Here is a 14,303-nt window from a genome sequence, read left to right on the forward strand (position 1 = left end):
AGACAAGGTGGAGGCCTGGGTGACAGGTGCTGCTGCTGAGTTCGACCTCCATACTGGCACATACAAAAAGTGTCAAAGCAGAGCAGAGTATGGGAATTTTATTTCTCAAGTAAAGAACTTTTGGCATTAAATTTGTTAGCCTTTGTAGGAATCAGAGTACTTTTTTATTTTTTAACAAAACTACAATAATTTCACTGTATTATACTGAAATGAACATATATCCAATAAACAGTAATGGGAACTATAACACTATCATGTTATTCATTACACATTATTCACTTTAACTAGGTCTAATTGTATATTTTCCCAAATGGCTTTTATATCACTATTAAAAACTATAAATCCTGTTCTTGTTGGTGGTGGTGGTAGTCTTACAACTTCAACTCAGGGGCTAGGTGCTGTTCTTGAGCATTTGTACTCAAGGCTAGCACTCTATCATTTTGAGCCAGAGCTCCAAAAGTCTCATGGACTTTCTTGCCTGGGCTGGCTTTTAACTACAATCCTTACATCAATCAGTCTCTTGAGTAGCTAAGATTATAAGTATAAGCCACAAAAAAGCACCTACCTATGTCATTAGAAAAAAAAAATTTTACATGGGAAAAGGGGTGACATTGCCCAAAAATAAATGTACTAACTTATTATGTAACTGTAACCCCTTTGGTACATCACCTTTATAATAACAAAAATATTTAAATTAAAAAAATACTAATTGCTGGGAATGTGGCTCAGTGGTAGAGTGCTTGCCTAGAATGCATGAAGCCCTGGGTTGGATTCCTTGGTACCACATAAACAGAAAAAGTTGGAAGTGGCACTGTGACTCAAGCGGTAGAGTGGTAGGTAGCCTTGAGTTGAAGCACTCAGGAACAACACCTAGGCCCAGAGTTCAAGCCCCACAATTGACCATAATAAATCAATAAATTAATTAATTTCTTACTTAATTAAAATTGTCACTATATTTAAACCCTTGATATAGTATACATAAGCTAATTTATGACATGTAGTCAATACATCTCATTGACTGCAAGAGTTGGACATTACTACTTGGACATTATTATTACACAATCTTAAAAAAAATTTCCAAAATGGAAGGTATAGTTCAGTGGTTACGTACATGCTTAACATGCTTGACGCCCTAGTTTGTCCCTTGCACTAAAGTCCAAATTTTTTGTTTTCATGCTTAGGTGGAAAAAGACCTGAAGCAAATAGATTCCAAGGGGGAGATTAATCCCAGTAACTAATATAATATATAGCCAACAATATGTTGTAGGCTGGTTTTGACACTCAAATTTCTAGCACTTCTTGAATAATCTGCAATTTGACATAATTCATATATGGGAATCTCGTAAGTGAACTAATTTCCCACTAGCCAGCCACATTTCTGGTAACAAACAGTATAAATCTTACAACAGTGACACAAACATGCTTTCAAGAACCAATAGTTGGGATTAGAGGTGTAGAGCATTAGCCAATGAGTAAAAATGCCAGATACCAAGTTCGAGTCCTGATCTCAGACCAAAATAACCCCAAACCCAAAAAAAGTTCCCAATAGTGAGTAACTGGCATTCTATGAGATCCTTTACCTACCAAATAAACAGCAATGTCTAAAATTCACTGTGAAGACATACATAATAAAGTTAGTTTCAAAGTTATGGCCAGCTTCAATCAATGTCAATTTGGTTTATGAAGCCAATAAGAATAGATATCTCACAAAACAATCTTACCGGTCTGTCAACCTGCATAATCTCCCAGAGGACTTCAGCCACATCTGGTAGGGTATAAGGGGGGAGACAAAAACAGCAAGTGTGGAGAAGCTGGCTTACAAGCTGCTGTCCAAGCTGGTTCATCACCTGTCCAATCAGTTCTTTCCGTAATTCAAAATCTTCTTCATGCTGTTAAGAAAGCAGAAGCATTATTTAGATGAATTGGGGTCTAGTCTTTCCTTTCCAAAGATCAAGTATTCTTTTCCCTTTAGTTATAATTGCTTTTTCCTAGGGAACAAGGCATATGAGTGTGTGTGTTTGTATGTATATATAACAGGTGAATTATAAAATAAAAGAAGGCAGAAGAGAAATGATTATTTAAAATTAAGGCTAGCAGCCAGGCACCAGGGGCAGGGCTTATAATCCTAGCTACTACACTGGAGGCTGGGATCTAAGGATTAACGTTTGAAGCCAGTCCAGGAAAGAATGTTCATGTAATGCTTATCTCCAATTAACCACCAAAAAGCTGGAAATGGAGCTATGGCTCAAGTAGTAGAGTGTCAGCCAAGTGAGAGTGTGGATGTGAAAGTCTTGAGTTCTGGCATACACACATGTACACATGCATGCACACACACAAAAAAAAAACAAAAACAAAAAAACAAACAAACAAAACAGAAAAAAGCCAGAGGTGGTGCTGTGGCTCAAGTGGTAGAGCGCTAGCCTTCAGCTGAAGAGCTGAGGGACAGTGCCCAGGCCCAGAGTTCAGGCCCCATGACCGGACCCCAAAAAAACAAAACAACAAACAAACAAACAAAAAATAATTAAAGCTAGTATTATCTTAATTTTTCTGTGAAAAATAATTTGTCTCTATTCTTTTTTTTTTTTTTTTTTGTCGGCCATGGGGCTTGAACTCTGGGCCTGGGCGCTGTCCCTCAGCTCTTCAGCTCAAAGCGAGCGCTCTATCACTTGAGCTACAGCGCCACTTCCGGTTTTCTGGTGGTTTATTGGAGGTAGGAGTCTCACGGTCTCTCCTGCCCGGGCTGGCTTTGAACCGCGATCCTCAGATCTCAGCCTCCTGAGTAGCTAGGATTACAGGCGTGAGCCACCAGCGCCCGGCTTGTCTCTATTCTTTTAAAATTTCTCCTCTCCCTGTTCCATTCCTTAACTGTGTCCTTAAAGCAACCTTGACTACTTTCTTCCTTCGTACAAGGAATATGAAAATTTAAATATTCATATTTCTACTATCTTGAGAAAAAACTTTTTAAAAATAGCCTTCCACTTCTAATTATTTTCTTCTCTCCTCTTACTGCCAAACTTGTTAAATAATTAGATCATTTCACATACTTCTTTACTCCTCTCCCCAATTTTCAATTCTACTTCCCATCTAGCCAAATCTATCTCTGAAAATCTTTTTGAGTGTTTTCATCTGTTTTATTTTATCTTTTGATTGTTGTTTATGTGGTTTTGAGGAATCAAACCCAGGGCCCCATGCATGTTAGGCAAGTACTCTGCCACTAAGCCACATTCCCATCCTATCTCTGAAAATCTTGTGAATCACTTCACTACTATAGAAAGTCTATCTTTTTTGGGGGGGGGTACGGAATCCAGGTCCTTGTACATGCTAGTCAAAAGTGCTCTACTACTAAACCACATCCCCAGCACCAATTAAACCTCTTAGTTATCTACTAAGACACTTAGTCCTATCCTGACTTTTTCTTTTTTTAAAAACTGGTGTGGGGCTTGAACTAAGGGCCTAGATGCTGTCCCTGAGCTTTTTCACTCAAGGCTAGCACTCTATATCACTTTGAACCATAGCACTACTTATCCTGACTTTTCCTAAACATGCTTTATAAATCAGTTAAGACTATCCTCTTCTCTTCAAACTCTTAAGTTCTAACTCTATCTTATAGCTGCTTTTAAGTCCTTAAGCTCTTCCAAAAAATTATCCCAAATCCATTTCTTTCTTTCTTGTGAACTCATACCAACTGAGCCTGGTAAGCATTCTATCATTTGAACCTCATCTCTATCCTTCTTCCTTTTTTTTTTTTTTTTTTTTTGTTGGTTGTAGGGATTAAACTCTGCACCTGGGCGCTCTCCCTGAGCTCTTCAGCAAGGATAGCACTTTATCACTTGAGCTACAGTGCCACTTACAGATTTCTGGTGGTTAATTGAGGAGGTAGGAGTCTCATGGACTTTCCCACCTGGGCTGGCTTTGAACCATGATCCTCAGATCTCAGCCTCCTGAGTAGCTAGGATTACAGGCATCAGCCACCAGTGCCTGGTCCCTTTCCTTTTATAATTTAATTTTTTATACCTTTTTATAAAATGCCAATGGTTTGGGAGCAGGAATAATCTTCAAATGCTTTGCACTGCGTATATATAGCACTATTATAGAAATTTTACATCTAGAGGTTGATGATTTGATTAGTAAGTGATCCACTATAGCATGTCTACTAATACAAATCAAATAAGAATATGCTACAATACTGGTCTTCCCTTAAAAAATGAGAAAGAGAATAACCTGTAGAGTAGAAAAGTTACACTGTTTATACTTACATCATTGGCTACTCCTGTATGGATGAGATCTCGTAGGAACCTCATGACACTACAATTGGCATCTCGGTGGTCCAGGGTGGTAGAGGCAATGGCCCACTGTAAGATTGGGATGACCACTTGACTCCTCAGTAAGGTGACAGGGCTACGCTGAATAAACCTGGTATGGGAAGAAAAGTTAGTTATAAATGACACAAGTGGTCATGACAGAGGTCAAAACCAGAGAGATTGCAAAAAAAGCCACAAGTGGCACTAGAGCCCAAGTGGTAGAGGGCTAGCCTCGAGCTGAAGAGCTGAGGGACAGCGCCTAGGCCCAAAGTTCAGGCTCCATGACCGACCAAAAAAAAAAAAAAAAAAAAAGTGCTTCTGGAGAGGAATGCTAATACTGGGGGAGTCTATGTGTGATAGGTTAATAAGCAAGTACAATTCTGTTGTGAACCTAAAGCTGCTCTTTAAAAAATCCCATTAAAAAAAAGCCATGACAAGGGAAGGCTATTTCAGGTTAGCATATGAAGAGACATGTCTCCAAACTCAATCCCCTAAGATTAAATCAATAAATGATTTTTATTTATTTTTTGGTCAGTTGTGGAGCTTGAACTCAGGGCCTGGGTGCTGCTCCTGAGTCTCTTTGTGCTCAACGCTAGTGGTCTACCAATTGAGCCACAGCTCCACTTCTGGTTTTTTTGAGTGGTTAATTGGAGATAAAAGTTTCATGGGGACTTTTCTGCCTGGGTCGGCTTCAGACTGTGATCCTCAGATCTTAGCCTCCTGAGTAGCTAGAAATACAGGCATGAACCACCAGCATCCAGCTTAGGTAGGGATTGTAAAGATCAATCCAAAAGGGCCAAAATTCTTTAGATCAGCACTACCCAACTGTATTCTAGTTCCTAGAATGTCAACAGGAACTCTTCAAAGAAAGGCTGCATGTTCAAATAAGTTTGGACTTTTAAGTATTTTCTGCTTATTTAAACAGTTTTTGTTACCCAGGGAAAGCTTTTTTGTCTTTTCTTTTTTGTTACTGGGGATAGAACCCAGGATGTTGCACTTGGTAGGCAAGCACTTTGCCACTGAGCTACATCTCAGCCCTCCAGGGAAAACTTTTAAGGAAAAAAATCCCGCCCCCTCCTTTTTTTTCTGCCAGTCCTGGGGCTTAACCTCAGGGCCTGGGCTTAAACTCAGGGCACCCTGAAGCTCTTTGTCTCCAGGCTTGTACTCAATCACTTGAGCCACAGTACCACTTCCAGCTTTTTCTGTTTATGTGGTACTGAGGAATCGAACCCAGGGTTTCATGCATGCTGGGCAAGTACTCTACACCATGCCACATTCCCAGCCCCCTACTCTTTTTCTAGCTTATTTCACCATTTATGCAAAGAGTACCTCTAGGAACTACTTTGTCAAGAAAGACATGTTCTATTTTGTGTAGGAACTGAGCTACTTTTCTTCACTGCTTCCATCAAATACCTCCTTCATCTGTGGAGATATGCTAGATCATAATATAACTTGGAGTTATAAATCTCAATGACCTTATTTTATAGAGAAGAAAATTACCAAGGGTCATAAGGAAAAATTAAGCATTGAGAAAGATGAATGATTTTAAAAAAAAGCTCTTGGGGCTGGGAAGGTGGCTCAGTGGTAGAGCGCTTGCCTTGCATGCATGAGGTCCTGGGTTCGATTCCTCAGCACCACATAAGCAAAAAGAAAAAAGCCGGAAGTGGTGCTGTGGCTCAAGTGGTAGAGCACTAGCCTTGAGCTGAAGAGCTGAGGGACAGCGCCCAGGCCCAGAGTTCAGGCCCCATGACCGGAACCCCCCCCCCAAAAAAAAGCTCTTTAGAAGGACTTACCGAGTGGCTAGCCTGAACAGGTCATCTACAGTGTCAGGGTGATTCTGCAGGCCATTCTGCTGCTCAAGGAGCTGAAAGGTGGGGATGCATAGTGCCTAGAAAATGCCAGAAAGCACTGAATACCACTAAGTACTTAATATCACAACAAATACTAAGCAAATAACAAATGGAAGCACGGTGGGGAAAAAAAATCATGGTGAGAATCAAATAAGGAAAAGACAATCTTTACCATTTGAAACAATCAATTTTCATATGAATCTCCATTTCAGGTTTCAGTTGATGAAGCTAGATATCATCTCAAGGTTTTATATAACATTTTAATATTAATAGAAGATCAATTTTAAATGAAGAGCTTGAGAAGGTACAGATTACTTTAATTCCCTTCCAAGTCACCAGGAGGGAAGAAAAAGGCATTTATTAAAAAGCTTTCCTGATGCCTGCTATTAACCATAAAGCCTTAAATAAACTACTTCTTTGTCTTTTACAGGCAAGAAATTAAACATAAAATTATGTTTGAGGGGGCTGGGAAGTTGGGCTCAGTGGTATAGCGCTTGCCTTGCATGTATGAGGCCCTGGGTTCGATTCCTCAGCACCACATAAGCAAAAAGAAAAAATCCGGAAGTGGCGCTGTGGCTCAAGTGGTAGAGTGCTGGCCTTGAGCTGAAGAGCTGAAGGACAGCGCCCAGGCCCAGAGTTCAGGCCCCACGACCGGACCCCCCCCCCCAAAAAAAAATTATGTTTGAGGGGCTGGGAAGGTAACTCAGTGGGAGAGTGCTTGCCTTGCATGCCGGAGGCCCTAGGTTCGATTCCACAGCACCATATAAGCAGAAAAAGCTAGAAGTGGCACTCTGACTCAAGTGGTAGAGTGCTAGCCTTGAGCTGAACAACTGAAGGATAGTGCCCAGGACCAAGTTTAGGCCCCACAACAGAAGAAGAAAAAAAATGCTTTAGTTTGGAGTCTCTTATCTTAAATCCATTTGTCCTCCCCTTCTCCATTACACTTCATTCTCACCAAGGAAAGAAAATCAGGTAGTAGTAACATCTATAGTAGTTATTACACTCAAACAACCTGTTTTCTTTCCCTTTCCTCCTAACAGGCCTATCTAGAAAACAGCTATCAACATTCTAACTCCCTGTTACTAGGGAATCAACATGCCCGGGGGGAAACAAAGTGAAAAACAGAAATAAAGACACAGTAAAGAACATACTGCTTTGCCCTTTAGATACTCCAGGCCTGACGCATCTATCCACCCAAGAAAAACATACCTGGAGCATATCTAACAGTCCCTGCCGACAGCCTTCTTCCATGCCATACTCATCCACAAGGATACTGCCAAGATACAGGAAACAGGAATGCTGATGTACGTGGTACACATTCACCATCTGCCAAGAGGAAAAAAAATCAGTTCAATTCTTCAACATCAAAAAGTATCATTTTAAGCCAAGTGCTGGTGGTTCACGGCTGTAATCCTAGCTACACAGGAGGCTGAGATCTGAGGATCGCCAGCCCAGGCAGGAAAGCCCATGAGATTCTTATCTCCAATTAACCACCAGAAAATCAGAAGTAGTGCTGTAGCTCAAGTGGTATAGCACTTGCCTTGAGCTGAAGAGCTCAGGGACAGCACCCACGCCCAGGACTGGGAGAGAAGAAAATAAAAAAGTATCAACTTAAGAAGCTGTTTCAAACAATTCAGAGATAGAGCAGTCTCTTTAAAAGTAGAGAAAAGAAAAGCTTTGGTAACATGTTGTGAAATAGGATGCCATTCCTCAGTAATTTTTAAGCTCTTTAGAGTTCTTTTACCTAAGTAATTCAATATTGTCTAATAGTTCAAAGTAGAAGGTATTAATGGGTTGGGTAGTATCTCCAAAACTCTAGTATAGGATACTTAAAATTTCTACCTCCGCTTCCTACCAGCTGTTCTGTTTATATCATAAACAAGTCTTACTATATTGCCAGCATATGTCCCCTCTTCTCTTGGAGAAGAGAGTGAATACATTATATAAATTTTGAGCTGCTCTTAAATCCATCTATATAAATATTTTTTCTTTTATTAGCATACATTAATTGTACAAAGGGGTTCATTATTTATTTCCACATATGCAGACAATATATCCCATCAATCTCACCCTCTTTTATCACTCTTCCTTATCCTTTGTCCCTGTCTTAAAATTCTTTCAACAACAAACTCATCTATTGTATCTTTTAAATAAAAACAGTATTTCTAAGCCGGGTGCTGGTGGCTCACACCTGTAATCTTAGCTACTCAGGAGGCTGAGATCTGAGGATCGCAGTTTAAAGTCAACCTTGGGCAGGAACGTCCCTGAGACACTTATCTCCAATAAACCACCAGAAAACTGGAAGTGGCACTGTGGCTCAAGTGGTGGTGCTTGCCTTGAGCTGAAGAGTTGAGGGACAGCACCCAGGCCCCACAACTGACAAAATAAATAAATAAATAATAGTATTTCCAATCAAGATATATACATATATAACTCAATGAAATAAAAGTTTCAGTACAATATGCACTTTTAAATTACTTGCTTATAATTTTTTACTGCAATTTCCTCCAAAAATTGAGGAATTTACCCATTTAAAATGCCAACATAAGCCTATCACTGGTGGCTCAAGTCTGTAATCCTAGCTACTCCTGAGGCTGAGATCTGAGGATTTGTGGTTCAAAGCCAGCCAGGGCAGGAAAGTCCAAGAGACCCTTATCTCTAATTAACCACCAAAACATTGAAAGTAGAGCTGTGGCTCAAAAGCTCAGGACAGTGCTCAGGCTCTGAGTTCAAGCCCTATGACCAATTTAAAAAAAAACAAAAAAAAACTCACATATGTTTGCATCTTCTTACATAAATTCAACTCTGAGACTGCTGGGGGCTAAAAGATGAGTAACATACTCTTCTATCTTACATGAATGAGCATTAGATATGAACTTATTCAGTGTTGTAGCTTCACAACTGTTATGTTCTACTAATGAATAATTTAACTTATGGGTTAACCAACTTTTCTTTAAAAGGGCTACATAGTTAAAAACTCTAAGGTAGACAGAGGGTTGGCCTTACTTATAGTTCAGTATTCTTATCCATTTGCCAGTGTAGCACAAAAATGGCCAATAGGTAATACTTAAAATAGGCTACACTGGACAGAGTTCTGTTGGAAGGTTAACATCAACACAAATCACTTAGTATCTAAGCATAGGTGTCTCATACAGAAGTTATAGATATGTGTACCTTCTAAGAGTCATGCCATCATAATTACATTTTTAGTGACTGAGGCAGTTATTATTTGAAAAATAAAGAGACTTATTTAAGATAGAATAAAATTATACCAGGTGTCATAGCACATACCTATAATCCCAGTTATTTAGAAGTGGAAATCAGAAGGATCAAAATTTGAGGCCTACCCAAGCTTCTCAAGATCTCATCATAACCAGGAAGCTTGTCATAATGGTATATGCCTCTGGCCTCATCTATATGGAAAGTTGTAGGTAGGAAGAGCATAGTTTAAGGCTGGCCCTAGACAAAAATGTGAGGCCCTATTAGAAAAAAAACAAAAACCAAAACGGGGCATGGCTCAAGAACAAGTCCTGAGTTTAAACCCTGGAACTGTTCCCCAACAAAAAAGTACAAAATCTCATTGGGACAAGAAATAGCAAAGTCAATATGATATATATTTTTTTTTGGGGGGGGGGAGGGGGATTGGTCGTGGGGCCTGAACTCTGGGGCCTGGGTGCTGTCCCTCAGCTCTTTAGCTGTAGACTAGCGCTCTAACACTTGAGCCACAGCACCACTTCCTGCTTTTTTTCTTTTTGCTTATGTGGTGCTGAGGAATCGAACCAAGGGCCTCATGCGTGTAAGGCAAGCACTCTACCACTGAGCCACCTTCCCAGCCCCTAATATGATCTTTTTACCCAAGGAAATGAGTATGAAAATGTTTACCTATGCTGAAGGCTGAGCATGAGTTATTTTCTTCACATAATTAATTCCGCATTGGAATGTGTTGCTATTTGGACTACTACTACTTCTATTACAGGTCATTTCTCTTTGTTTTTTCTTTTCTGCAGTACTAGGGTTTGAGTCAGGGCCTCACATTTGCTCTACTGTTGAGTCACACTTTCAGCCTTAAAAGAAAATCCTGGTTGTTTTTGAGGTAAGGTCTCACGTTCTGCCTAAGCTCTTGCCTAGGCCTCAATCTGCCTATGTTATGCTTCCTATTCTAGATAGGTTAACAGGTACATCCCTACTTTCAGCTTTCTGTTGAGAAGTTATCTCTAGAACTTTCCTGCCCGAGCTGGTCTGGAACTTTCACCCTTACAATATCATCTTCCCAAAGACTCAGAATTACAGATTCAAGCCGCATGCTGTTTCTCTTATAAGCAAGGTATCTACTATAGGCATTTATCGCTTCTGAATTGTTTATTTCATATTTAATCTTTTTTTTCATTTCATTAACAGTTTTTTGTTGTATAGACGTATTTCAAAATTTGTGCACATAATCTTCTCTCATGAGAAATTTACCTGTGTGACTAGAGGCTGGAGGAGGGCTGCAGATCCTTTACCTACGCAGCGAACAGCAAAGCGCAAGCATCTGCAACAACGCTCTACAATGCGGTTATCGGCCCGATGCTTATTTAGAGTCTCGGATAAAACTGGCCATATCTGAGATAAAAGTTAAAGAGCACATGAAACTAATCAACCAAGAGTTAACAACATGATTCTAAACTGTTGGTAACATTTGGTTTAGCTTTTAAATAATTTGGATTAAACATTCTTTATAGAAACATATAAATGTGGTCTGATTCTGGCCAGTCCTTGTGTACATGCACAAAGGTTCAGTACATTGCTTACTACTAAAACTTAATCATTTGTTAAGAGAAACACGATTCTTAAAAACAGAAAGAATGTAATTTTATAAAAGGCAAACACATATTTTCCTAAATTTTAGACTTCTTGAGTGAGGATGAATTAGGTAGACATGAAGGTAGAAGGTACCAAGAAGGTAGAAGGCTTTGAACAAAAGGGCTAAGGTTAAGGTAATGTTGAACAAGTAAGGATATTTAGTATTTATCTAACTTTCTCTCTGAAGTCTGAAAAGCATTTTTTCAAAACCATGACTCTAGATCCTCACATTTATCCAAGTAAAAAAAGTAAAAGGAAGTATGATAACAATGGGGAAACTAAAGCCATTAGCTTTGTCTAAAGAATTTGCTAGATTGAACATCCTTTCTAAGGTTTCTTAGTGCATTTCTCACATCCTCTTTCATTATCAAATGTAACATTAAGAATACTGGAACAGCCTAGAGCCAGTGGCTTACACCTGTAATCCTAGCTGCTGAGGATGTTCATATCTGAGGACCATGGTTCAAAGCCAGTCCAGGTACAAAAGTCTGTGAAACACTATCTCCAATTAACCACCAAAAACCCAGAAGTGGAGCTGTGGCTCAAGTGGCAGAATGCCAGCGCCTTGAGCACAAAAGCTCAAAGTGAAGCCCCAGGACCAGTATGCCCTAAAAAGAATTAATTAAAAAGAACCTGAAAGACCCTTCACAAGCAGTTATCCATAAAACCTTGTAAGGAAAAGGAAGGCCTTGATTCCACAGCATCCATTAGCACTTACTTCCTGTATGACTTTTTGGCACGGGTGACTCTGTCCATTTTCCACAATGGGATTGGTGTGTCTGAGAAAAGACAATGACCCCAGGTAGTAAAAGAGCAATTTCACCAAGGACCCAGCAATACACCAATCCCTGCTTACTTGCCAAACAAGATGAGTTGTTTACTTAGATCAATACCTTTTCCTTCTACTCCATTCAAACAAAAATAAGAACATAATTTGAATCTTTTTCACTTTTTTCAACTACTAGAAGAACATGCAAATTCTAATTCTGGTTACATGATTCATGGGGATACTACTGCTACCTTTTCCAGTTTTTCTCATTTGTAAACCTAAATATGTAGTTTCTTTGAACTTAACAACAACTACATAGACAAATTGTCTGAGTCCATTATAAGAATCTGACTATTGGCCGGGTGCTAGTGGCTCATGCCTGAAATCCAAGATCACAGTTTGAAGCCAGTCTGGGCAGGAAAGCCGTTAAGATTCTTATCTCTTAATTCATCACAGGAAAAAAAAAAAAAAACAGAAGTGGAGCTGTGGTTCAAGAGGTAAAGCAGCTCAGGGGGAGTGCACAGGCCTAGTGTCCAAGTTGGGGTAGGTGGGGAAGAAACTGACTATTGCTCCCATCTTTGCATTAAAAGACAATGGTTTAAGAACTGCAGTGCATTACAGATGGTTCTTGTAGTTCCAGTCTAGACCCATGATATACAATATGGACCCACTAACAATATCAAGTTACTCTGACTTAAGAAAGCTCAATAGCAGTCTCATAAAAATCTAATTTTCTTTAAGTATGTATAGCCATTGCAGATTTTCATTTACTGCAAAATAAGGATTTATTGTTGTTGTTTTGTTGGTCATGGGACTTGAACTCTGGGCCTGGGTGCTGTCCCTGAGCTCTTCAGCTCAGGGTGAGTGCTCTACCACTTGAACCACAGTGCTACTTCCAGTTTTCTGGTGGTTAATTGGAGATGTCTCATGGACTTTCCTGCCTGCGCTGGCTTTAAACTGCAATCCTCAGATCTTGGCCTCCTAATTAGTTAGAATTACAGGCATGAACCACCAGCTCCCAGTTAGGAACTTAACTGTGACACAATTTTTCAGAATCAGATAGCTGATGATGGGACTTACCAAATTGTATTTGGATAAATAAATCCTCAAGTGACTCTAATGCATGCTAAAGTTTAAGAATCACTTAACTAGAAAGCAAAGTGATCAATTATATCCAAAGGGTCTTTACACAGACAGGCCAAGAATGAGTCTGAGAATAAATTTGCCTTTGCTCCAAAAGTTCAGATAACTAATCTCCTGATAGAGAGATAAAGGGAGTATTTAGAAGTTCAAGGAAAACAATGCTTGTTTACTTCAATGTATAAAGGTTTTGTTTGAGCTTTTAATCCATCAAGAATTCAGTCTTCCTTCTTACCTAAATATAACAGCCAGTCGATCTAAGAACACGGTAGGATCTGAGGAGATTCCATTGCTGGGCTCCTGAGACAACAACTGAAGAGACATACAGTTATGAATATATATAGACCTATGATAAATTCCTTAACATATACTTTTTTTTGGGGGGGTGGTTGTGCTGGGGTTTGCAAGCACTATTTTTCATAGATGACCTTGCTTTTGCCTGGAGTCAGTCTTGAACCACAATGCTCCTTTCATCTTGGCATAGCTGAGGTTACAGGTGTGTACCACCATCCCAGTGCTTAACCAAGTACTCTTAACCTTTGCCTCAATCTTTGCCTATTTCCTAAAGGTGACTCAAATGCTGCCAACTTTTTATTGCCTACTTAATTTCCTCCATTTATTGCAGCCGGGCCAAGACTGCATATACTATATTTTACTATCTGCTCATTGGGGAGTAGAAAATGTTAACATATGATTTTCTTCCCATTTACTTAAATTATGATTGAAATAGTATCTATATTATATATTACAACATGAACACTATATGTTGTTACAACATAATATATACATGAGAAAGTTTTTACTTAGCTTTATCTTTAAGATTATTAAACTTTGTATTTTAGGCATACTTAGTAGTCACAGGCATTTGTATTTCATGTTTACTGCATGTCTTAACTGAATCAACAGGTAGTGGTCAAATAACTGGTCTGTAACATTTTGGTTTAAGTATCCCCCGAAGTTTTCACAATTACAAAATAGCATGATAATGTGTTTCTCAGAATGAACTCCCCATTATAAAGGGATAGGCAACCCTACTTTTTCTTTGCATGCAGTTAGAATAGATTTACTAGTTTAAATAAATTTTTAGTTCATTTTTGGCTTTTCTACATAGACGAAATCCAATCTGTAAATAAATCATTTTTATTTTCCTAATATATTTATTACGTTTGTTTCATTCCTTACCCAATTGCACTTACTTTTTTTAATGCCATAACTTGAACAGAACACAATTCACTAAGACATTCAGTAATTTTATCCAAAGGTAATCTTGCTAGAACAAGTGCTGTTCCTGAAAAACATAGAAAGAAGCAAGAAAATAAAGACTTCATTGAGGCTAATTCAAAAATTAGTCTCTATGAGATTAAGAGAAAGGTGGGGTCATTCTTCTTAAAAGCTTAGCAC

The 14,303-nt window shown here is 39.1% G+C and overlaps 1 protein-coding gene across 2 annotated transcripts in view; it reads right to left on the reverse strand.

The window, feature by feature from the left end:
• Positions 1 to 14,303, reverse strand: part of Tnpo3 (transportin 3) — a 93,468-nt gene that overhangs the window by 16,446 nt on the left and 62,719 nt on the right. For both annotated transcript variants that reach the window (XM_069996720.1, XM_069996721.1), the window contains exons 13-20: positions 14,099 to 14,190; positions 13,138 to 13,214; positions 11,712 to 11,772; positions 10,613 to 10,753; positions 7,361 to 7,477; positions 6,095 to 6,189; positions 4,257 to 4,413; positions 1,722 to 1,889 (exon numbers count right to left, since the gene is read on the reverse strand). In XM_069996720.1, the coding sequence (XP_069852821.1) occupies positions 1,722 to 1,889; positions 4,257 to 4,413; positions 6,095 to 6,189; positions 7,361 to 7,477; positions 10,613 to 10,753; positions 11,712 to 11,772; positions 13,138 to 13,214; positions 14,099 to 14,190 (908 nt within the window). The remainder of the gene's footprint in view (positions 1 to 1,721; positions 1,890 to 4,256; positions 4,414 to 6,094; positions 6,190 to 7,360; positions 7,478 to 10,612; positions 10,754 to 11,711; positions 11,773 to 13,137; positions 13,215 to 14,098; positions 14,191 to 14,303) is intronic.

This window comes from Dipodomys merriami, unplaced genomic scaffold (assembly GCF_024711535.1).
Source record: "Dipodomys merriami isolate MVZ:Mamm:240054 unplaced genomic scaffold, mDipMer1.0.p SCAF_5, whole genome shotgun sequence".
Lineage (NCBI taxonomy): Eukaryota > Metazoa > Chordata > Mammalia > Rodentia > Heteromyidae > Dipodomys > Dipodomys merriami.